The following is a 27,197-nucleotide window of genomic DNA, read 5'->3' as shown; positions in this document are numbered from 1 at the left end:
GCACAAGTATTTCAAAATTACTGCACGTTTAGATATAGTTTGAAAAGTTGGGTATTGTTTTGAAAGTCGAGTATAACTGTAATTTTTGAAAAGGTGCTTAAACTGTTTTAAATTGTTGAGATTTTTCCGTTCAAATTCATTAATGTTTACCCTTCTTTTATACATTTAAATTCAATAAATTACTGTATCAATCGTTTTGCTATTCCCTTACTCAGTTAATATTTATTATTCTCCCCTATTTATTGGATTCTATTTTGTCTGAATATTTCCAGTTATTTTCTATTCCTCCTTTTTTATCATTGTTTAGTTTCCATTCGTTGCTTCAATCTAATCACTTTTCATCCATTGATTCCTCAATTTTCAATGTGAAATAACTATAGCATGCAAATGAAAAGAAAAAGCTCAAAAGGATTTGAGAAAGTATGAACTGATTTTAGACATTTTCATTAACAACGTTGGTGAGGAGAGAGTGAAAAAGAAAACTCCTGTACTTCTGTTAGAAAAAATAACAAGTTCCTCGATCGCAATACTTCAAACTTCAAAAGTAAGATATCGTTTTAAACTTAGAGCAGGGATTAAAATGGAGGGAGGAAGTCCAATCATTGGTTTAGCAAAACCTGACCCAAAGACCCCCAAATCACGTGTCTCAACAATGACGAATGGTTGACACGTTTCGCGTGAAACCTGATTTGTTCCAATGCTCAGGTTTAAAATCTATCACGTGACTTGAGGTCTTGGTTTAATGAATGAAAGGCTTCACTCTCTCCATTTTATCCCTTCTCAATGGTTTTAAATATTGTTTTTCCTCGCTTTCGGCGAAAAATAATCAACTCATATTTTTCCTGCTTAAAAGAAATTAACTTCCTGTTGGATTCGTACCTCGTACGGTTAAAATGTTAATTTCAGCTTGCATTCGTATAGGGGTAAGGGAGAGTTGGATTGCTTATTCAGTAGAATGCTAGGTTTTTAACAACATGGTCTTGGGTCGGGATCAGCTTCGCCTTTGACGCACTTAAAAAAAAAAAAAAATTTTGTGTATTAATCACGTGTTGAAAAAGGCATTCAAGTCCAATGCAGCGTTTTTAAACCAAGCACTTTGCGTATTTGTATTTTTACTTCCTTTTACAAACGAGCTGATGTGTACATCACATGACTTCCTTTTACTCTAATTTAATGTCATTTACCCATTATTCGCAATTTTAATGTGATTCAATTGTTTACTCTCTAATTATCACCAACAGTGGACAAATTGAATCAAAATTTAAAATTAAAAAAAAATTGCCAAATTTGTCGCCAAGTTGGGGACAAAACTTGGCGACCAAAAGATTGGAAATAAATCGCCAAGTGTCCGACAAATTATAACACCACTTGAGTTTACATTGAAATTAACAATGATTTCCCCCCAAAAAGGGGCAAAAGACCCCCTTAGGAACATCCGAATGCAACCAAAAGAGAAGGTGCACAACTAGACCCCACTAGGAGTCTAAGTACTAAATTTCAACTTCCTAGGCCATACCGTATTTGAGTTATGCGAGATACATACACACATACGCATATACATACACTGTAAAAAAAATCCGGAAACGTTTCTGAGTATATCGTGCAGCTGTGGTTCATGAAAGTTTCAAAAACGTTTCCGAGTATTTCGGAATCCTCTTTCCGTAATTTCCAGAAATGTTTCTGAGTATTCTGTGCAGCTGTGGTTCATGAAAGTTTCGAAAACGTTTCCGAGTATTTCGGAATTCTCCAAACAATTTTCAAAAACGTTTCCGAGAATTTCGGAATCCTTTTTCCGTGATTTTTTCTAAAACATAATTCTTTATTATAGTATTGCATACCATATCAGTTTCAATTCTTTCATATCTAAGAGCAATAATACAAGCAATTTTAGAATTATTCGTGGATTTTTTTTTTTTTTTTTTTGGAATTTCTAATGACAAATAGCATGGTTAACAGCATAACATATGCACAGTTATAAATTTTTGAACAATTATGAAATAATCTAGTAGTTTCATTCCTAATAACAAAATCGTCGGGGAATTGGAGTGGGGGTACCTTCTGAAAAGTGGGGATTGTTTGTTAAACAATCTTAAACTTCAGTTTTTCTCTCAGTATTTTCAAGACAAAACTATCAACATATTGTATTTTTAATGCAGAACTTAAAAACATATCTTGATAGCTTTTATCTTCGGATAAAATTTGACAGGACTTACCTACCCGTCGCGTTCCGGAATTCGTTCACGTCAAGTCAATTTCTCTGACGAACAAAGTGTACCGAAAAGTACCAACAGAGAAATTGATGAATTTAAATATGACACCAAGTCCCCCTGCTGGAACCATTCGGGTTGATTCTTCTGTTCTTGCCCTTTTCCAGCTCATCACAAATATAAATACTTATTCAAAATAGGTTACTGATTTTATTTTTACAGTGTGCGCAAAATGCATTATATATTTTATTTATTAAAACATTGAACTCTATTACATGATTATTCCATTTCATATATACGAGAATAACCCCTCCCCCACCATAAAAGTGATGGTGCACCCATAAAATGCTATGAAGCGCCCCCCCCCCCTTGAAAAAGCAACATCATATACATTATAAATCAAAGTATCACATACATTATAAATCAAAGTATCATATAAATTATAAGTCAAATACTTTAATATGGTGTAAAAATACAAAATTATTTTATTAAGTCTTTTTTTTTCTTTGCTTTTGGTAAAATTGAGGCTCGTAAAACGAAAAAAATGAAGACACTTTTAAATACATATATGTATATATTTGTTAAATAAATTAATACACATTTAACTAATTTAAAGCGTTTCGCTAATGCAAATATTTAAAGAGATATCGTCATTTAGATAATACTGAAGCACTATGTTCCTAATTACAAGAGATAGTTTTTTTTTTTTTTTTTTACTTCATACAATCTAGGTACACTGTTTACAAGAGAATGAAAACATGCAACCTTAAAGACGAACTATCAAACCTGACAATTTGCATATTATAACATTTAATTCATAATGCTTGATACATAGCCAAATATTAACTGAGATTGACACATAAAAACAAAGTACACAATAACACATATTTAAATTTTTTTATAATCTTCAATTCATAAATTTTACAGAATAAAACTAGACACACTTGCACTTTAAATATGTGTTCTAAGTAATGTAAAATATTTTCAAATTGCAATAGTTCACAACGAAAAAATAATACTGAAGAAAATAGTTTTTTTTTTAACGAGATTTATATGAACTAAATCTCTTTAAAGTAATAGAGTTGCAAAGCGACTTACCTATTCGTCGGCGGTGGTCTTTTGCAGGCTTTGGTCACCAAAAAGGTGATTTTTATGACAGAATAAAATTCTGCCAACAAAAATTACCCATTTGGTAGAAAGAAGAAAAGTATCCAAGAAAAAAGTAAATTACCTACACAAGTTATGCGACGCAATGAATTTACATGGCGTCCTCTCGGTAGTTATTTGGTTTTCAATTTCAGTTTGTATTCCTTCCGCGAGCATGCGTCGAGAATTTGCACTTCGTACTTAAAAATAAGTGACATAGCTTCAAATTCAATCTTATGACGATACATATGCAAGAAAATATAAGACTTTAGAATTATCTTCAGTGAATTCATGCGAGGAACAAAACTTCTACTAATCCCCTTGATGAGTGTTACTTCCCATACATGAGTCAGCACTTGTTTTCATTGCGTGCTTTCGAAAGTTTCAGTTTAGATTTGCTGCTGGACTATAAAATTGTGAGCTGCGCATGCGTCGACTCTTACTTTCTTGCTATACGGGAAACGTTTTTGATTATAGCAGAAAACTGCGGAGGGCGTACGAATCTGTGTATTACGGAAAACTTTTTTATATATTCAGAGAGTTTTCCGAGATTTTTTACAGTGTACGAACGTCACGAGAAAATTCGTTGTAATTAACTCGGGGGTCGTCAAAATGGATATTTCGGGTGTCTGTAGATTCCTTTCGGGTCGAAAAATGATATATGCCTAGGAACGTACAGACACCCGAAATATCCATTTTGACGACCCCCGAGTTGATTACAACGAATTTTCTCGTGACGTCCGTATGTACGCATGTATGTGCGTATGTGTGTATGTATCTCGCATAACTCAAAAACTGTATGGCCTAGGAAGTTGAAATTTAGTACTTAGACTTCTAGTGGGGTCTAGTTGTGCTTCTTCTCTTTTGGTTGCATTCGGATGTTCCTAAGGGGGTCTTTTGCCCCTTTTTGGGGGGAAATCATTGTTAATTTCAACGTAAACTCAAGTGGTGTTATAATTTGTCGGACACTTGGCGATTTATTTCCAATCTTTTGGTCGCCAAGTTTTGTCCCCAACTTGGCGACAAATTTGGCAATTTTTTTTAATTTTAAATTTGGATTCAATTTGTCCACTGTTGGTGATAATTAGAGAGTAAACAATTGAATCACATTAAAACTGCCAATAATGGGGAAATGACATTAAATTGGAGTAAAAGGAAGTCATGTGATGAACACATCGGCTCGTTTAGTTATCATCTCAATTAGTTCATGAGTTACTGAGTCCAATAATTTTCAACCTGGCAAATATGCTAATTTTTTGTTATGAAAATTTTTCATGGCATTTTTACAGGAAGGCTACAAATTTCAAGTGTAAATTCTTCGCACGGGTCAGTTATTGTACATTTATTTTTAATAATCAATGTCAAAATGTGTCAATTAAGTACAACTTTATGCCATAACAACTTTTTCCCTGCGACCAATTTTCCCAACATATATCGTTTTTCGTGAGCCTATACTAAGTTTGTGAGACGTCTACGTAAAGCATCCCAGCTCGATTGCGAATTTTTATTTTTATGTTATAGTTCATTTAAGGGTTTGTGTGTTGAGTTAACTTCTCGTTGGCCGTACGCCTCTTTAGCCTGCGCTTATGATATTGATCCTTCAAGCTTTCATCCCTCCTGTGTTTTCCTAGTTGATTGCTTGTCCTGCTCCTTTAATATATGCAATAGGTTGAACAAAATGCAGCAATCATATTGCCGAACCCTCCGGCAATGCTTAGAATTATGATTGTTGTGTTGGAATTTTCTTTGGAATTCTGTGTCTTAATGAATATTGAATTTTCATTTGCTTGATTGTCTTAAAAATTAGTCATGAAAATTAACTTTAGAATACTAACGTTGCGTACCTTGTGTTCCAATCGTTAAAAAATCAGTCTTAACCGCAAAAAGTTGCCATATGACTTCTGAAAAACTATTTATTTGCTTTTGAAATATTGGTTGATTATGTCGGGGGGGGGGAGAAACACTGGCATTTTCTTTATTTTGTTTGAGCAAACACGAATTGCTTATTGTTTTCACTTGATCGTTGAGTGACGTCCGCCGTCTTTTGATTTTATTTTTCTATGCTTGTAATGCAGACGTCCATGTGCCTCGGAAGCGAATTATTTATAAACGGTATTCTCGACTTTACACAATCCTTTTAACGCGAAAACCGTATCCAGCACATAACATCCAGCATCCAGCCCCTGGCATTCATTTGAATTTTGACGTCCCGAATTCGAATTATGGTTGCGACTAATTCCATTAGTAGAAACAATGAAACTCAACAAGTAGGGTCCTATCGCATTTCGTGATTGCGAAAAACATAATTTGAGTTCAAGATTTGATTCAAGATTGATTTGAATTCAAACCTTTTTTTTAACGAAAAGTGTGCATTCTGTTCGATTCATACCATCCACCATGTTTGCTTTTTAAAAAATGCAACGGACAACATTTACTATAATTCAAGAGGTGTAGACATCTGCAATGATGACATTTTGATAATGAGATTTTTTTTTAAATCAAAAGCTGTCTGCATGAAAAAACTGTCGCTAAGTTGCTGGAACCAAATTGGTTGCATAAAAATGCAAGATAAAAGAAAAATTCGCAGTCTCGCAGCATTTTTTTCTTGCTGGGTGGTAACTCTTACGAATATTATACCTCCGTGGACTCAGAAGTGATGTCTTTCTTACTTTCTACTGGCATTAATCCAATTCACAGAAGTATACATAGCTGATAAATTTTGTCACTGTATGACAAAAAATCAAAAACGCCACATTTTAGAGAATACACCATATGGAGATTAAAATTTGAGTGCAAGGTAAAATTTTGAGAGAAATTCATTGTACTTAACTTTTTGATTTATTTTGTGCTATGCGGCAACACTTTTCGTGAAAAATAAGAATGCGATGTATAAAATGTTAGCTACTGCCTCCAGACACAAGATATGTGCACAAGTACGGCGAATGCTGATGTTCATCCAGGGCATTTGGAATACAAATGTTGAACTTTTAAAATTGCTCCATTTAGCCAATTTTTTTGCTTGTTAAGGGGATGTCGAAAAGGAATGGACTGAAAGACTACTACTTGATCGTCTTGCGTTTCTTTTCTTTTTTTTACTGGTATTAAACAATCTTTTTGACAGATACAATCTATATTTATATAAGATATGATAAGATACATAGATAATATAATGGATAGAAATCTATAGTGGTGGAAATGAAAATAAATGGCGTAACCGAAAGGAGGAGTCATTTAGTATTTTATACACCCCTAAAATCCAATACGAAATCTATGTCACTAATAATATTTTTTTGTCTTGCAGTTCCAAAAAATTAAAATTTTCTGAAAACAAGAATTGATCACGGATGATTTTCCCAATAGTTGAAGTTGATTATATTGCACCCCAGCAGGGAAAGAGACACAACTCAAAATTTGGGAAAAACGTACTAGCTATTAATTTAAAATCTGATTATAGTGCTTTTTCTTGCCAAAAAATTCGCGTAAAGTTAACTTACATGCGTGTTGCGTAAAAACAATATAACCAATCGTGACAAATCATTAAAATTTCATAATTTAGAAATAAAATTTAAAAATTATTATTGATAATTAGTTGAGTATGCATTACTAAATTAGACAACAAAAACTAACCAGTAAACATATTATAACTGCTGTGCGCGTATTGTAATATTTGAGATGAACTCGCTTAAAAGTACTATTGCGTAAAACTTGGATTTTCTTTAATTCTGTTTTTTTATTTGAGTTGTGTCACTTTCCTTTTTGGGGTGTGGGACATCTTGACGTCAAGTATCTTGTAGAAATTTTTACATATACAGAAGGGAAGTAAAACAACTCTCCCCCCAAAAATGTTTAACTACGGCCTTGATGAAATATTATGTTCTATAAGTATATTATTTCATATATATTACCACAATGAAAATGGTTTCCATTTTTTTCACCAAACATTTGATTACTATTTATTAAACAATCGCTTTTAATATTTTGTTAAAACCTGACCAGAATTTTTGCCTCCGTCATCCATAGTACGCGATCAATACTTCAGCGGGATTTATTTCATTTCTGCCCAAAAAGGAGAAATATTAAAAAAAAATCAGGTTTAGGCACGCATTACTGCTCGCATTAATTCAATTGAATCTGTCGAAACCCTCACTCATCTTTGAAAAGACTCTGGGATCTTTCTCCATAACGGACTCCAATTAAAATACACCCTGGCTGACAGGGTATTGGTTGGCTCCTTTGTGAACTGAAGGTATAATTGATTAGTACTCGGTAAACATGGGCTCTAACTTGTTTAATGAACTGGACATTTTTATCGCTTCTTTTAATGATTTTGAGGAGGATCTTCCCGATCAATGGTTGTGTTCCTTTTTTTCCCTTTCTATCTCTCTCGTTTAAGGGAAATATTAATTATTTCTCACTCCCTCCTGCCGCGATATTATGCAAGCAACCGTATGCTCTGGGCGTAATAATTTAACCATTCAACTGCGATGTTAGTACGATGTGAGAGCTTTCTTCCCGGGTCTGTCGTTTTCTTCTCTTTTCTGTGTGGTTATAAATCAGGAGATAAGAAAGTTTCTTTGTGCAAATATGAAGCTAATTTTCCGTAATGGATTGTTGTTTCAAGAATGAAAGATAAGTCTTTATTTTGAAATTTATGCTGTGCTCTTTCCAATTAGCAACACCAGAAATAGTCAACATATGCGTAATTAATGACTTTTTGACAAAGGGGATGATGGAAATAAGTTAGCAACTTATCTGGGTTTAATGTAACTGTATTTTCTTTGGGGTTTACTTAAACTGCTTAGTGAACGGTGAAATAAGCAGACGAATCAAAATAAATGAAGTGCATCTGCTTGAGGTAGTTTACGTCTCTTCCATCTTTTGCTAGAATTTTCCTCTAAAAGGTGAGGGGGGGGTGATCATAGCGAAGGCAGCAGTATTGAAGAGCCGTCAACTATTTCAAGCGGATGCACTTTATTTTAATTTAGCTGGTTATTTCGCCCTCCACTAAGCAGTTTAATTAAACCCCTAAGAAAAAATTACACTAAAACACAGAAAAGTTACTAAGTTTTTAAAAAAAAATGCATTGGTTACACGTAATTGACTATGTCTATGGGGTCAGCTCGACAGTTGTATAATAAATACATTATTGGAATACCACTGTCCAATTTATCGAGCAAATCTGCCGTGGTCAGGTAAAGAGCAGTAACTGCAAATTTTTCAGTTTTCAATTTTTTTGCATTTTTGTCATCTATTGTGCTACTTTATTTTTAGTGTACAAGCCTGCTTATTTGATTTCCGCTGAAAGAAAGGCGCGAAAAGAAATCTAATGCTAACATTTCCCTAATGTTAGTATTGAATCCAACACACATTTCTTCAAATATCTCGAAAACTCATTTCTGCGGATACTGCCGTTTGTCTGCCCAGGGCAGTACTGATGACACTCTTAGTCGTATTTAAATTTTATTGACGAAAGTAGTAGTTTTTACTACTGACTTTATGAATGTCTTCATAAAATATCCAAACATAGCATTATTTTTACCTTAACTAACACGTTAGCGTTTATGAGAAAATCGGTCAGGCCATGTGAGCAGTGAGTAACTAATGTAAAACAACCGTTTTAATCTGTTTCAAAAAAAAAAAAAAAAAATCATTGAAATGTTTGATAAATAATAGTTAAGTGCATTAATAACACAATCTTGATATTACTATACATTGTAGTTTCATACCGCATATTGTACTCATATTCAGAGATGTCTGCAGCAACCTGAGCTGAAAGTTTATCGTCGGTGACTGACGTGGTAACTGACGTCTTAAAACGTTTTACATTTTTTTATTTTCTTATTTGTTTTAAAGGTCAAAAGACATTTTGATGTTTTCGAAGATTTCGGAAAATTTTATGCTGAGAACCTATCTTTTAAGACTGTATTGTGATAAATTCTATCATGTACGTCACCTCGAATGTACAATGTTAATCTATTTTCAGGAGCTGTTGCTGCATCAAAGGCTTACATCGATGCTTTGGGAAAACTCGCGCGCCATGCTCATCAAGGAACGTGGGGTGGATGCACGGATATCGGTACGTTTTTCGTTTGTAATCATGACCTTCTTTTCTACTTTTATTGCACTCAACACTTTCCACAGAAACTTCTAAACTGAGCTTTCCTCATTAAAAAAATCAATTCATTTTTCACTCAAATGATTAAGATTCAAACAGATTTAAATATTCCATTTTAACGATTAGTTTTTACCATTGATTCTTGTTTTGTTTGACAACCTTCTCGAAATAAAGCATTCTTCATGGAATAAAAAGGTTACAAAAACAGTATATTTTGCTTAAAACTAAGAGCCAATTTATTTCATTTGAATAATTTTTAGTCTTTCATCCCTTCAGTGAGTAGATAAAGTGAGTAGCAAGTATTAAGTTGTGATAATTCGCATGGAGAGATGCTTTTAATGTAATGGGCCATTCCAGCGTTACGTGTGTGACTTTTTGACACCGTTTCGTTGCAAATAACAATAAAAACCAATATGATATTTTAAAAATATTTCTTAGCAGTTTCTACTGGATTAACAGAAGATATGTAAGAGGTTTTAGGGGAAAGTTTTATTTTCGTAGAACAACTCTAAATTTTTTTAAATAGAATTTTAAGTACAGCGTTACGTGTGTGAAAATCTGAAAATTAGCTATTGCTCATACTATTTTGTAATTTCCTGTGAAGTTTTAAAAAGTAAATGAACAGTATATTTTTTGTGCATGTGTCTAAGTATACTGAGTAAGTATACCTCAAATATTTTTTTCTGAAGCTCGTACGATATCAGCAAAAAATATTTTATTAGCGTTACGTGTGTGATCGCGTGCAATATTTGAAGGGGATATCCTAATTAAAATCCACAGTTTAGGTCAGATCTTTGCAAAATGGGGCATAGACGTTATTTGGTGCTCAGGAACTCGCATATGGATGTTCCCCCACTCCCCACGGTGGTTTTAATTATTCAAGTTAGGTTTACATCGGATCTTTGCCAAATTTGGCGCAGAGGACCGTCCTTTGATGCCCAAGAATACACACAGGGGTACTTTCGCATCCTATAAAGGGTCGAACCCCTTAGGGAAGTTTCCAGAAAAATCGTAAAACGGGATAGTGAGGCCTATCAGGAACAATGATAAAAAAAATTAATTAAAAAAACCCCAAAGACGTCTAAAGTTAAATTTTGAGGCATAAAATTGCTCTTTTCTACACATTAAAGGGAAACCTAACGCTATTTTTTCTTTCATTTGAGCAGAATTGTTGAAAATGCGCCACTTGATGCAATTATTATTTTCGAGGTAGACCGTGCAACGCTGGGCAACGCATCTAGTAAATACTCAAATTGAAAAGATATTTTCACCAAAACAAAGAATGAAGATGAAATTAATTTTTATTTGTATACAAATGAAGTAGTAAACGTCAAGCTTATAAACTATTACGAACTTCTAACCTATATTTATGTAGTTTAAAATAATTTGAATGTTTTAAACTGTCTGTAGAATTTACTCACTTTTTCTTAAAAACTAAAAATTAGCAAAAAATATAAATGCAATTTAAGGTACTTAGAACATTATATTTTTGATCTTAAAGTATGCGGATCTCGAACACTTAGTTTAAATTGCTCTTTGGGTATGAAAACTAAAATTCTTAATTTGTTCTTTTTATTTATTTATTATATTTTATCATTATTATTATTTTAAACACTCATTGAGTCTTGGATTCAGTGCCAGCACACAATATTTTTAGTTGAATTATGTAGAGTACTTTTTTTGCTTACATTCAAATGTAAAGACCCGACTAGTAATGAAAACGATTCAGGAGCGTTACGTGTGTGACATCTTTCATAAAGCTTCGTTAAAAAATTTCTGCCGAATGTTTGAAGATGAAAGTCTGGTTACAGGTATTATGTATCAAGTTAATTTATGATATGAGATATTTTTCTTCTAGTCCCCCAATTTGACCTTGGAGGAAAACTTTTGTTCTTTTTGCGTTACGTATGTGACCAATAAAAAGTGACCTGCATCTTTTCGGGGTTTAAAAACTTATCAAAAGTATTTAGTCAAAAAATTTGACTCATAATTATAGTAAAACATCTGTGTTCATGATTTTTGATAGTTAAAAAACAAATTGATTGAGTAAAAAGATGGTTCTTACATTTATTTCACTAACAATATATTTTTTATTTCGTTCTAAATGCTTGCAAATGAGACTAAAATCTGATATGAAAATATTTTAAGCACAAAATTGATGCTGGGATGGAAAACTACAGATATTTTTTTGTCAAAAAATATTTGTTTCTATATTATGTGAAAAAACATTTTTGGTGTGTCAGGACCACTTTTCGTGGAATTGCTCTAATTAAGTTTCACTATATTAATGCAGTTCGATTATACAGCGAATAAAATGTGATGAGTTTATCATTTTTCCTAAATGATGTCACACTTTTATACATTCGACATATTTGCCCCCCCCCCCCCCGCTTTGTCACAAATTGTGACACTTCAGCTTACCACCTCTTCTCCTTATTCGTAACGCTATATTTCTAAACATATTATTCTAAAAGTGCTGTTATTTTAATGAAAGTGTGTGATGTCACTTCTCGTTACTCCCTGCCACACACACACACTCCCACTTGTCACAAACTCATAATTTCACGACCCTTTCAAAGCGTGACGTCATTTGTGGATAACTCCTAACAACATTGACCGAAGAAACTACTGAAATATAATTCCTTACAGTTTGAGAGAATAAGTTTAATAAAGTTTGTAATAATGCGTGAAGGATTTCTATTATTTCTTTCCTCGTTTTGAATCAAAGAGCTTAATTGTATTTCGCGAGAGTTATTTTGACCAAAAAATATGTTTGAAATAATTTAGCCAATAAACGAAAGAAAGATTACTGCTTTACAAATTCAATGTTGATACTCAAGAAAGTGCTCTCGTTTAGCTCTGGACGAATTCTTTATGATTTTCATCTCTTTAACATCCTGAATTTATGTATAAAATATATTTTATTTGGGGGTGCAAAATTTCATTTGCCGCAATTTTATAAATAACAAAAAAGATTGGTCTCTGCAAGAATTATAGTGCATAATTATTTTTCTTGAATAACCCCCAGACAGCATTTCCTCTTGCAAGTTATTAACCCTCACCCGCATTAAAATCCCCCCCCTCTTCCGCTGTTTTTCTGATATCACTGTATTTGTCTATATGGGCATGGATGTTTGCGATCTAGCCATGGTATGGGAAATAATTTCGGAGAGTCTTCACTGTCTGGTTATTATGCCTGTAAGGAAGCAACATTTACGGTGATCTCTACACTAGTTTTCAATATCGTGCATAATTCGCTCTAAATTAAACTGGGCGTTAAAAAAATGCTTCAGCCGAGCAGGTGTGCCCTTACCATCTTGCGTGATGGCCTGATAGCAAGAAAATCTCGTTGAAGTACATTAACCATTACTTAACGCAGTTTCCCGTGTCTGACGCAGGAGAAAGTAACTGGTAAATTGGCACATGCCCGCGTTTAACACGGGAAACACGGGAGGAAGTAATTGGCAAATTTGCACATGCCCGTGTCTGACGCGGGAGAAAATAACTGGAAAATTTGCACACTCCCGTGTTTGACACTGGAGAAAGTAACTGGAAAATTTGCATATGCCGGTGTCTGACGCGGGGGGAAAGTAACTCGCAAAGTTAACGCATGCCCATGTCTGACGCGGGAGAAGTAACTGGCAAATTTGCACGTGCCGATATCTGACGCGGGCGAAGGTAACTAGCAAATTTGCGCATGTCCATATCTGGTGTGGATGAAGGTAATTAGCAAATTTGCACATACCCGTATACCCATGTCTGTAGGATCGCGTATTTCATGTTATTTTATTTCTAAGTAAAAGTAAATAGGCTAGGTTATGAAACCATTTACCATAGATGACACAACTATGCAGCCTTTTTCTTGTTAAACTACGTTTTCTTGAGTACAGCAATTTTTTGGTGTGAAGAAGGTTATCTCTATTTATTGATGAACTGAATTTTCAGCCAATCTTATGTTTGTAAGTCTTGAAATTTGATTTGAACATTTTGAAATTAAAAACAAACATGCAATCAAATTTTTTGCACTTTGTGTGACGAAATTTTTGATTTTCCCCCCTGCTCACTAGTTACCTCTCCATCCTTCCACAACTGATATTGGAAAAAAAATTACTTGTATGTTCATTTTCTGCCAAGAAAAAAGCTTACATATTCATTTTCATCGACATAATGATTTTAAAAAAAGATAAATTTCATCCATACGTAATATTTTTCTGCAACCCCCCCCCCCCCCCAAAAAAAAAAAAAAAAACTTATCCTATACCATAACATTTATTTTCTGTCGAAAAAAAGGTCAGTGTCTTCAAAAAAAAAAAAAAAAATAAATAAAAAAAAACGTGCTTTAAGGAGTCTACAGAATTGGCCTCCTTCAGCTTACCAGAGTGCATGAGTGCAAGCCAATAACTCTCAACTTCCAAATTCATCCGGGGAATTATTTGCGGTTTTTGGTCACTAGGCACTGGATTCTTCCTGGCAACAGCAACGATCGAAAACAAGGGAAAAATAAATGACTAAAACCCACCGCAATGTTAGCTTCTTTAAATATGCATCTATACAGCTCATGATGCAATAAAAAACGAATATAGCAATTTTTAAAATATTGAATATGAAATATGAATTTAATATTAATGTAGCTTAATGAAAATGTTTTGGAAGTAACCACTGTTTAACTCTATGGCATATGACTCATTTTGTAGCACAAACTACCACATGCTTTATACAAATGTTCAGTTTGACTTCTTTTGAAGCAGTGTAAGAACACAAGGGGTGTGCACTCAATGCAAATTTTATCGGAAAACAACAAAAACCGTACACACTTATATGTAACAACATTAGTTTTTCAAAGTCAAGGCAGAGGAGAGGCAATTCAGATATTTAAAAGATGAGTCTGCATATTTTGAAAACAACTACAATTGAAAAAAAAAATTAAATTATTTTTGTCTGTTTATCCTTAGAGTCTCAACTGAAGCTGCCGAGTTTGAACAAGTTTGACAATTTATTATTATTTTTTTCTTTTACCCATGCAGAGTAGTTTCAACACTTCTTCCCTGAAAGACCTTTAATACCCCAAGTCTGTATGGATTCAACTCTTACCAGATAACGGGATGACGGTAAATTCTCAGGTGTTATGCGTGTAAGATACTATTTCAAAGACAGATGCTAAATTGACGTTGATCTCTTGAGTGCATGCGTTCTAGATTGCCAAGGTGACTTGACATGCGCACTAGAGAGCATTTAATGTTAGTATCATCGACATCAAGCGTGACGTTCTCTGATTATCCGAGTCTTTATGCAACGCGTTACAATAACCACTTCACCTTTTTCCGCCTTCAGAGCAGAGACTGCAGCTCTGGGCTAGAAAGTTCCTAATTTCTAACTAACTAGAACTAAAAACTTCTAGTTTCGAACTGACTGCATTAGAGCTGAATCGAGACCAATCTAAATATCTATATTAAGCTGTGGCAAAATCTAAATTGTAATATAATTTCGGAATGGCAAAATTTATTTTGTAGATGCACATATTTTCGCAATAAAAAAAAAAATAAATTTGTTCACGTCAGTATGCACTGACCGGAAAAAAATCCCAATCCCTCCCCTTAGATTTTCGTCTATTTTAGCTACAATTCAAAAAAAAAAAAAAAAAAACAAACCTATAAGGATTGTACATTTTAAGTCTCCAGTTTTTTTTGTTCCTTAATGGATAACATGCTCGAGGTAAGCGTTAAAGTAAAGCTCAACTAGTTTCTGAATGTTTTGCAACTTTCATAGATCAAAACATTCTAAGAATGTTCCACACTTATTGGCGGAGTAGAAAATATCATCAAAAGAGCGGAGGACCATTTATAGCGCAAGAAATGCATGGCGTTCATTCTGAAAGCTCCTTAAGCTGAGTTTACGCCGTAAAGTTCGATGTTGAATCTCACAATGCGCTAATAAAAAAAGTAATTACCTGTTACGACTCTTACTTAACTGCGTCGTTGCACTTTAGTTGGTCAACTTCAGTTAGAATAGCTCTCTTCTGCTGGAGCCTGATTAAATCTTACATTTATGACACAATGTGGGAGTAATTCTTTCAATGGCTTGTACTTAATTCCTTATCTTGCCTGATTTTTGCTTCATTTGCTCAATATCATCATTTCAATGTGTTTGATTTGTACTTAAAGATGAAAAGGCGTGGTTTATGGGTGAACCTCGCTTAGTTGATTGTTGCTATTAGCTAGTCATAGTGTAAGCATTAAGTAAGAATAGGGATTTCCATCACATTTAATTACCTTACAAAAATTTTGGACATTCATATAGTAGTTATTGAATGTAATTGAATCGATGAGTCCGAAACCCACAGTCATCTCCTTTGGTAAATCCCAGGAGATGACTGGTTTTCGGACTCGTCAATTCAATTGTTTGGGCGTACTTTAGACATAGGTTAGTCCAATCACTGAAAGAGTAGTTATTTTTTAAGTCTTTAAAATCAAGTTTCAAAAGTATTTTCTCTAATGAATTGGCAACTGTAATTTTATTCTACACAACTCCAAGTAGAAAGCGTTTAGAACACTTTAAAAGGTTAGAATTCTGTCTGTCCCTCCATTAGTTAGATGTGTTACTTAACTGAGTACTCCACTTTTAAATTTAATTCCATAAAAAACAATTTAAAAAATTACCCATCAATAAAACTAGTTTTAATGTCATGAACCAAATGCTACAGTTTCATTATGAATTTATAAAAATGAAATTAGGCACAAATGTTCCTTTACTAATCAAATTATCTTGCATAATATTTTACAAACATAGAAGGGATAAATTCGGTGCGGTAAATCTCTGACTCTCTCTCTCTCTCTACATATATATATATATATATATATATATATATATATATATATATATATATATATATATATATATATATATATATATATATATATATATATATATATATATATATTAGGGTGTCCCAAGATATAATGGCGAAAAAAAAATTTGGGAACTCAAATACGCATGCCCTCCATATTTTTTCCTTTTCACCTCAGAAACACCAGAAAAAAAATTCATTGCAATAAAATAACGGGAACCCGTGCCGACTTGAGGTCAAAGTTGGACCTGAAATCCTGTACGGCGACTACAGTGGGAAGATTGCTAACTGTATAATTCCTTACTAGACGCGACATCAATTTATTTAAATCATATATTTACAACAATATTACACTACAAGAAACATCACTGCACATATTTTCGTTTCAATGTTTGCATTTTGCATTTAAGATAAATTTTCCGGTGCTCTCGAACGCAACGTAACACAAATTCTTTTTGCCCTCATCAGCTAGTAGCAACCCATTAAAGTCCTGCATCACTTTTACCGCTCTTTCAGCTACTACTTTTACCGCTCTAAGCATTGAGACCGTCTTTTTTGCATCAAGGAATGAAATATTATTGACCCACAAAGAGGGACTCTCGTTGAGAAAACTATCATCAATTTTTTAAAGTCTAGTAAACAATGACTGGCTTTTTGCTGATATGAAATCATCAATTGTTTTCTCTGCAAAATAATAAAATAACCGATAACAAATGCACGATATAAATGAATAATTAAACAACTAGATCAAACCAATGTGCAAAACCTACCATACAATGAACCACAAAGATCTTACTTCGATGGAATGTATTTTTTCTCATGGCACAAGAAGGCTTCTCTACGTAAATTTGTCACCATTTTTTATTTTGTTTCTTCTTCTACCTCATCATCAAAAAGAGCTAAGACTGATATTTCGTCAGATAAATACCATAAAACGCTGGATGAATTTTTGTGGAGCAGCTTTTGAGATAACTGCACAAAAAGCACAAATCTTTTGTTGAGTGCTTTGACTTCAAAATGCATTGAAGCCATGGTTTCACGTATATCGTTACTCCAAACAAGCAGACATCTGACAATGATTCATTTTCCTTCGTATCTAATTTTAGTTGTGAACTAAATAGTAATAATTTTAGGAAGTAAATCGCTCGAGTCATCCATCGAGTTCAATGCATGGCTCCCGGTGGTCTTATTTCAAATTTATTTTCTGTATCTCCACCTAAAAATATGATAGATAGTTCTATCAACTCTCGATAGCCATCCATGACCGTAACATATGTAAGTTCAGCACGGTAAAAGCCAAGTAAATTTTCAAGTTCGGGTACACTTCGATGCAACTCCAAAGCTCCTCTATAGCAGAGGTTCCCAACCGGTGGTTCGCGAACCCCCAGGGGTTCGCGAGGTGCAGGAAGGGGGTTCGCGAAAATTTCGGTGCAATGGCGGATTTTTCCTAATTTGGTAAAAAATTATAAAATATTCAATTTGCACACATAGTTACTATTTTTTTTTTTTAATTTGAAAACGCGCCAGACTCTTGTATTAAGCTCAAAAAAAAAAAAGAATCTTTCAGCGGTTTTATAATCTTGGTTAAAAAGAAATTTTCTCATTTTTTTTTTCGATAGACAACAAAAAGAGATATCCTTCCTTCTTTGTTGCGAGGCGCCATGCAGAAACGTTGTATTAAGCTGTGGCGGGGATCACGATGACCTTAAAAAGGCGCCATCGCGTGGAGTCAATCAAACAATATACATAATATACATATGTCGAAAAAAATAAAGAATTCTCAAACAATGCATCATAGGGGCATTATTTCTAATCTGGTTAAAATATTACTCGGGAATTTCCGTCGAATTCAGTCATCGAATAGCAGACATGACAGCAAAAGTCTCCAAACTTAAAATTTATTACTGAATTTTACCCATCTGTTCGTTTTCAAAAATATATAACATCAGCATGCTCATAGTTCTGGGGAAATAGTGGTTAACAGACGTATTTAGAGATACTTTAGAGATGCTTGAAAACAAGTGATTTTGTTTGCAATTGGTTTTGCTACGTGAACTTGCTACTCTGTTTGTGAAGTTATAATCGCGTTGGTAATTTTTATGATTTAATAACTTTCTGCTGTTATGGATCGATGGTTGAAAACTGGTAGTTTGGTTGAGCGACAAATGGACTAGCAGTCAATCGATCAACCCTCAACATCAGCAATAACTTTCGAATCAACACAGGATGTTGAAATAGATAGCTGTAATGAACTGCCGCCTCCCCCGACTAAACAGAAAAGTGAACTAGGGGAGAAAAAAAGGAAAAAAGTGAAAATATGACAGTGACTATTTACAAATGGGCTTTTATTTTACTGGAGAAGAGTCTGAACCTAGACCGCTTTGTCTTCTCTGCAACGAAGTTCTAGCGAACAGCAGTTTGAAACCGTCACTTCTGAGAAGACACCTCGAAACAAAGCATCCGACACACGACAAACCTATCGAATATTTTAAAAGAAAATTGGAATATAATAAAAAGTGTAGCGTCTCTACGTTCCTGTTAGAATCCAACGAAGATAGTAAAATGGCCCTTGAAGCTTCATATCGAGTCAGTTATAGAATTGCAAGATCTGGACAGCCACATACAATTGCAGAAAATTTAATTGGACCGTGTGCTAAAGATATTGCTAATTGTATGCTGGGAGAAAAGTCAGCAAAAAAAATTGACCTGGTTCCGCTATCAAACAACACAGTATCACGCAGAATTACTGATTTGGCAAGTAATGTGGAGAAAGAACTTGTGAATAGAATAAAAGAGAATAATTTTGCGATCCAGCTTGATGAGTCGACTGATGTAGAAAACGCTGCAATATTACTTGTCTATGTTAGGTATATTTTTAACGATACAATTAAAGAAGATGTACTATTTGCAAAACCTTTGAAAACCAACACAACTGGAGAAGCAATTTTCGAACTGGTCAACAGTTACTTTGAAGAAAATGGAATAGATTGATCTTTGTGTGTGGGTGTGTGCACGGATGGTGCAAAATCGATGACAGGAAAATTTGTTGGCTTTGTGGTGCGAGTAAAGAAGATCAACGAGAAAACTGAATGGACTCATTGCTGCATTCATAGACAAGCATTAGCATGTAAGCGTATTCTTGCAGAATTATCCGCTACTTTGAATGATGCGGTAAAAATTGTAAATTTCGTAAAATCACGTGCCACAAACTGCCGTCTATTTCACGCGCTTTGTGAGGAATTGAGAAGCCTTCATGTTACTTTACTTCTTCACACAGAAGTTAGATGGCTTTCCCGTGGCAAAATTTTGACACGCTTATTTGAATTGAAGTCAGAAGTCCAAACATTTTTTGTTGATCATCCATTTCACTTGTCCACTTGCATATTCGATTCTCTTTGGATGCAAAGGCTTGCATATTTAGCTGACATCTTTTCAAAATTAAATGAATTAAATCTATCCTTGCAAGGTGCAGTTGTTAATATTTTCGTTGTATATGATAAAATTGAAGCTATGGTAAAAAAATTGAATTTCTGGATCCAATGCCTGGAAATGGGTGAGTTTTCTTGTTTCACTTCTCTTAGTAGTTTTTTATCAGAAAACTCAATGAAACTTGATGAAAGCGTTAAAAGAAATGTATGTGAACATCTGCAACATCTTGAACTAACTTTTGACGAGTATTTTCCTAATAGGCGTAACGCCCCTCTCTCAAACAACTGGATACGCAATCCTTTTGAAGGAAATCCATGCTTAGAGAACACCCTGACATTACCTGAAAAGGAAATGCTCATCGAGTTATCCTGTGATAATTCATTGAAAACTACCTTTAAAGAGCTCTCGTTAATTGACTTCTGGCTCAGTGTAAGAAATGATTATACCGTTTTGTCCAAAAAAGCAATTCGAATTGTATTACCATTTTGTACAACATATCTGTGCGAGAAAAGATTTTCCTCCTATACTTATCTCAAAGATAAATACCGAAGCAGATTGAATGCAGAGCCTGATTTAAGACTCAAACTGTCAGACATTGAACCAAACTTTCAGTTTCTTTGTTCCGTCAAACAGCCACAAATATCGCATTAAGGACTTTTTCCCCAATTTAAAATATGCAAAAAAAAAGAAAAAAAATGGTTTATAAAACTTCTTGTTTATAATTTTTCTTGTAGATGTAGTTTTAACTTTTTATTAATGTTTGCACTTAATGATATTTTACAATTATATTTTTGTTTATTGCAATCAAATGCTGCAAAAAATGGAAAGCAAACATGCTGTTTTTTTACTGTTTCTTACATGTTACTAATTTCAACATCAGGGGGTTCGCGAACTTTTTTGCCTGTTCCAAGGGGTTCGCAAAGAGAAAAAGGTTGGGAACCGCTGCTCTATAGCACTGTATTTTAGTGGGATCGATGTTTTTCCAAGACTCGCTGAGATTTTTGAAGAGTGGAATATCAGGGCTTGTTGTGACTTGCTTAATTTCCACTTCGAATACTGCCTTTAATACCAGTTTATATATATGATTGCGGCAAGCAAATGAAAGCATTTCTCTATCAAATTTTTGCTAAAGAAGGGCGCAAGAACCATTATAACGACCTGTATTGGAAGCTGTAGTATCACGATAGAGAATTTGAACTTTGTCTTCCAGATTCCAATCTAAAACTGCCTTCCAAACAGCCTGTGCCTGTACTTTTCCTGTAAAATTATCCATTTTAGGCACAGCAATGAGTTGTTCTTTACATCCACATGAAATAACTATAGGTTAGTGATCTTCTGATTTTTGAGCGCTCAAAGCTTTTATTCTTTCCTCGCTCTCCTTCTGCTCGTCGTCTGTTCAAATTCTTTGAATTGAAAAGATTTACTTATCAGAAATTCATCAATGTTACACCCAAGTGCGTCAATAGGAGCTTCAAGAATAAAAACAATCTCGTATACTTAAATGACACCTGTCCAATGCAGCAACTAACTTTGGAGTAATAAAATCGCTCCTCATTATATATTTACTTGTTCCAGGTTCTGGTATTCTTCTTTCAGGTTCTGATATACTACTTCCAATTGCAAGAAAATCCTATCTTCCTCCATTTTGATTAACTGAAGTGCATCAGCATGTGCAATATCAAATAAATTGTTTAAATTACTCACAAATTCTAGTTTACGCTGCCTGAATGCTTTTTCCAGACTTTTTTTTTTCTTTTGTAAGTCTCGCCAAATTTAAAACAGGTTTTTAAGTTTGTTCACACAATTTGGCAGCAAATTGGTGGAAATGCGTGTCTTTTCCCAAAAGATGATTCATTCCTGAATAGCGAGATTTGCACTTTCACTCATGATTTTCTTCTCGAATGTTATAAAACAAAACAGGCAGAACTTGTTCGTTGGAGGGAAGTTCTGAGCCTGTAATTTGATGTTTTACGACTTCTATTAAAAATATCTCTTTATTTTATCGAACAACGCAATTCCACTGCCATGTTTCGTTCACAATGGAAGAACTATACTGCGCTCACTGACCGGAGTGTATTCGTACATCGTACTGACTCGTTTAACGTTTTGTACATTGCCACGGATAAGCCCCCAACATCTGTTTTTCTGTTTTGATTTGCTTTCTGTGCACTATTTACAACTGTTCTGAGCTTCGCAAAGTATCGCGTAGCTTGCGTTCGCTTGCTTCGGAATACACGTGCTATTTACACGTTTAGGCGCAAGTCGCAAGTCGGCACGGGTTACCGTGCTTCAAATTGCATGAAACTTGTTTTGCAACGGTTTTGATATAAAAGGAAAAAAAAATAAGAGGGTATGCGTTAAAAAAAACGACTTTCATTTTTTTTGGGACACCCTAATATATATATATATATATATATATATATATATATATATATATATATATATATATATATATATATATATATATATATATAAATATAAAGGAAACTCGACGCTGAACCAAACCGCTGATTTTTTAAATTACAATCTTTTAAAAATTTTAATCAAAGGGCTTTTCAAAAAAAAAAAAAAAATCATTTTAACGTTGAATACGATAAAATTAAAATACGTGCAAATATTTTAACTCATGTTCAGGGTGGGGCAGAGCAACTTACGTTTTTGGTTATTCAATAAAACAGTACAGGCAAAATTAATTCCTCACACTATAAAGAACAACAATGAAAATTTAAGTGTACCCAGTTTTAAAGATAGTGTCAGTCAGATGACGTCCTTTTAGGCACGTGGCATTGTCATTTTGGTTATTTATTACATTCACTGACTCTGGGTGAAATTTGTAGCGAACTTAAATTTTTGGGAAGGCAGAAATTCTCAATTTGCCGAATGGAACTCCAAATTTTGGCGAATGGTGATAATTTTTGCCGAATGGTACTCCAAATTTCGCCAATGATAATTTTGCAGAATAAAGCTGAATTTTGCCGAATGTTGCTTTTGCAAAATCGCCAGATAAAATTTGCCGAATAAGGTAATTTTTAGAAAATCAGTGAGGATAGTTCCGTTAAAAAACTCATTTTCCATGTTTTTTTTTGAGCAATCACGATTGCTTATTGCTTTCATTTGACTGTTTTTGGCGTCCTATCATTTTATTTTCCCACCGCCACCCTCCGCACCATCACCGTCGACCGGCTCCTCACGATGCTGCTCCTATAGCGAAAGCAGTCTCCAGGTTGCATCCATGTCCTACACACATAAACACATACACCCACATACAGTCACCTACACATACACACACATAGTCACCTACACATACACACACATAGTCACCTACACATACACACACACACACACAAAAACATACTCACAACTACCCACACATTCATGCCTGCACACAGACACAAACACATATGCCTACACACACATACACATATCCCCCACACACAAACACACACGCCTACTTACACACACTCATGATTGCGAAAAACATAATTTGAATTCAAGATGTCAAAAGTCAAATTATTATTATTATTATTATTATTTGTAAAAAGGTGTCCTCTGTTCTCTAAATGCGAATTTTGGAAAATATCTGAACTAAGCTAAATATTTACATTTTGCTGGATAAAAAAAAGCTAAGGAATATTACAAAACTATTGAAAATGTGCCTCATATTCTGGAGTAACGGAAACGCACTACACTAGTTTATTTTTTCATATTTAAATTTATGTAAATGTAAAAATATCTCAGCATTAAGTTTCGACACATGATGTTACACTGCGATAAAAGTTCATTTTCAGTTATCAAATTTCCCTTTATGAGCATAGTTGCATGCCGAAATTTGGTTATAAATGTACGCCATTTGATGCATTTTTTATTTTTGATGGTTTCAACTTATTTATCGCTATTGCAAACTAAAAATTTCGTAGTTGGCAGCATTCAACAACTTCAATTTCTAAATTATAGGGTTGCCATACACTTCTAGATATCACCAATATCTTTAAGCAATTTTTCTATTGTCGCCAAGGTGGAAAGTAAGCAAGTCGCCAAATCAAGTAACGTACCTAAAATGGAAAAGTATCAGATATTTTCGAAGATACAGAAAAAAAATTTCTGTTGTTACAAAATAAACGAACCAAAAAATAATTTTCATTAATAAAAGTTTATAGCAAATGCTGCGTCTTGCTATTCCACATCAATATTACACAGTACTGACTATAGAAAATAAACCACTAGTACCAAAACTCTATCTTAGAATCCGTGGAGTAATAAAAGGAAAACATTTTGGAAATTAATTCTGGATTTTAAGCACATTCAGAATTTCCTTCAATTCGAAATATCAACTTCTGGAATCAGCTGGCTTTCTCTAGTTAACAATAGGATTAGGACAGAAAATGAAGTTGAATGGCTGTTTTGTTCTGATAAAGCACTTTCTAACAACTCACTTAATGAAAGTAGCACTTAATGGACTCCTATACGTAATTGCGATTCTTATCCCTCGGTTTCTGAGTGGCTAAGGAATGAAATTGGGCCACGGGAGACTTCTTGGTTTCGCAATTCCGGCGGTGAGTTTTGACTCTCAAAGCTTGGCGACAATTTCCGAGCCACCAACCACAGAGGTTGGATAAAATATGAACACTTTACTATGTAGAAAAATATGGGGGAGCTTAAAAATTACTTACTGAGTTATTTTTTTTCTTCAATTCTTACAAATAAAAATACATGCAAGAACTTGTACTACTTCAAAAATAAATAAAAGTAATAATAAAGAAAAAAAAAAACCTTTCGTTTTTTTGGTTATAATTAAGAATTTAATGTAAGCCTCAAACGATATATCACCCAGTCGTCCCATATTTTCCAGACAGTTTTTGCAGTCAGAAATATTTTCATCCAATTTTTGTGCTATATATATATATATGTTAAATCCCCCCCCCCCCCCCTCTAATTTATTTTTGGTACAATTTACGTTTTTTTTCCGAAAGATTTACACAAGTTTAGGATAAATAAGAGTTAATTAAACAGAAAAAAAACTTGCATTCAATTGAGAACAAAGCAATTTTTTTTCTTTATTAAATTTTATCCAACTTCCTCAATAGAAATTAATCGATATCTAGCATTTTACATAAGTTTGCTTTCAATGTAGGCTTTACGCTTGAAAAACTTCATAAAGCTCATACAATTCTCAAATGCAACTTTAGTAATTTTTATCACTTAATTTTGCATTCTTTTAATCAAAATAGGTCAAAAGGGAAACGAACAGAGAAAGATTACGTCACCTAACGTTGATGTAATATTACCCCAATTTGCCCCAAACATTTTGAAAGGAAAGTTCGTGTAAGCTTCTGTTGCAATGATTCTTACCGAAAGAAAACTTTTCATTTTAAAGCATGAACCATTTCCTTTTGACGTTCGTAATGTCTCTACAGTAAACTCCCGATTATCTGCGGCATTGGCATGCGGATAATAAAATTCGCGGATAAATCGCAAAAGGTTAAAATGAGTGACAAATATTGTCCTTCCTCAAAAGCTTAGCTGTATTGATTGCATAATACTTTCTTCAAACAGTGAATATAGTACATACAGAACAATGTAAAAATGATTTTCATTTCCGCACAATAGAACTTAAACATCAAAAAAAAAAAAAAATTTAATTTGAATTTTGGCTTCTTGAATTCAAATTATGTTTTTCGCAATTACGAGTGTGTGTGTGTGTATGTAGGGGTGTGTGTTTGAGCCCAGGCATGAGTGTGTGGGTATGTTTGTGTGTATAGGAATTTGTATGTATGCGTATGTGTTTGTGTCTGTATGCAGAAATGAGTGTGTGTGCATGTGTGTGTGTATGTATGCGTGTGTGTTTGTGTCTGTGTGCAGGCATGAGTGTGTGTGCATGTATGCGTGTGTGTTTGTGTCTGTGTGCAGACATGAGTGTGTATGTGTGTGCAGGTGTGTGTATGAATGCGTGTGCATGTAGGATATGGGCGCAACCTGGAAACGGTTTTCGCTAGAGGAGCAGCATCGTGAGGCGGCCGGTCGACGGTGGTACTGCAGAGGGTGCTGGTGGGAAAATAAAATGATAGGACGCCAAAACAGTCAAATGAAAGCAATAAGCTATCGTGATTGCTCCGAAAACTGCATATACGATGAAGAAAGCACATAAAATAAATAAATAAATAAAACAAAAACAATTGAGTTTAAATATACAATTTTTCGACAAAAAAGTCATTGGTATTTGCTTTTTACTGCGAAAATACATGTTCCCGGTTGTTGATTGACTAGCGGAGAATCGTAAGTTTACTGCAATTTAAATATCAGAATAAGATGGGGGAGGGGGGGGGGAATCCCGCTATAAGAATAGGAGTTAAAATCAGTCTAAACATTGTGACTTTGCCGTCCACATTTAATATTCTATATGCCTCTCCACACTGTCACGTACACGTCTAAGTGAAATGGATATAAATGCATCGGGTCATTCCTGCCCAACTGCAACTCACGCATCAAGTCTGATGCTCGTGTTTCCGTGTCCGTAGCCAGCAAATCCATTGTTAATGAGGAAAGGGATATCCCTGTGTCACTTAGATTTGCCCAACCCCGATTCCTCCTTCCTCTGATCGAGGGCGGGGGTGGAGGGGTGGATCTTACATAAAGTGCGATCTCTCCCCCCTCAACTTGTGCAGCATCCTTTCATAATATGGGCTCTTGTGTTAGCTATCACTCCAGCGTTTTGTTGGGGAAGTTTCTTCTTTTGGGGATAACCGGGGTTTGGTGAAAATGACAAGGAGAAGGGCTTTTTCAAGTTCTGGTAAGATGGATAGGTTATGGAGGCTCACTTATTGTATGAGGCACTAAGAATCTCATGGGCAAAAGATGGCTTTAGTATGGTCTGTCGTCTTAGAACTCTTTATCAGTAAAAAACAAGTCTGATGTAGACACCATGTAACTTTCTTACACATTTATTGAATTTTATGATTGTTGATAATAAATAAAATCTGGTGATGTGTAGGGTATGCCGACCAGTAAAAGAACATGTCCTGCCCTTATCCCCCCCCCCCCTAGTAGTTTGTACTTTGTTTAAAAAAATAAGGTTTCAAAAGTTCGCTTGTTTTGGCAGCAGTAACTTTCTTTTATAAAATGCCAAGAAAAAAATGGCAAGAAAACTTTGTATGTGTTTACTGGTTAGGCTTGTTTATTTGCTGGGTTGTTGCACCCCTTCCTTATGACAGCACCAATAATTTTACAAAACTTCTTCACCTGCGTAGAATCAAGTAAATAAGGAGGTCAACAATTGCTAAATTGCACGATGTACCTACTTAACTGTAGAGATGGGAAAAGCATTGAAAGAAAATATCTTGAAGCGAAAAACAACTTTAAAAACAGATTGATTTGCCAAAAAATAGGTACAGAGCCCCTTTTGGACGATTCGATTGTAACCAGCAGGAGAGGTGCACAATTAGACGATATACAAGTAACC

The 27,197-nt window shown here is 34.4% G+C and overlaps 1 protein-coding gene across 2 annotated transcripts in view; it reads left to right on the top strand.

Annotated features, from left to right (window-relative positions):
• Positions 1-27,197, top strand: part of LOC129234633 (brain-specific angiogenesis inhibitor 1-associated protein 2-like) — a 155,859-nt gene that overhangs the window by 62,167 nt on the left and 66,495 nt on the right. For both annotated transcript variants that reach the window (XM_054868666.1, XM_054868665.1), the window contains exon 3: positions 9,337-9,429. In XM_054868666.1, coding sequence (XP_054724641.1) covers positions 9,337-9,429 — 93 coding nt within the window. The remainder of the gene's footprint in view (positions 1-9,336; positions 9,430-27,197) is intronic.

Source organism: Uloborus diversus, chromosome 1 (genome assembly GCF_026930045.1).
Source record: "Uloborus diversus isolate 005 chromosome 1, Udiv.v.3.1, whole genome shotgun sequence".
NCBI classification, from domain to species: Eukaryota; Metazoa; Arthropoda; class Arachnida; order Araneae; family Uloboridae; genus Uloborus; species Uloborus diversus.
This window is presented reverse-complemented; position numbering and strand designations above follow the sequence as displayed.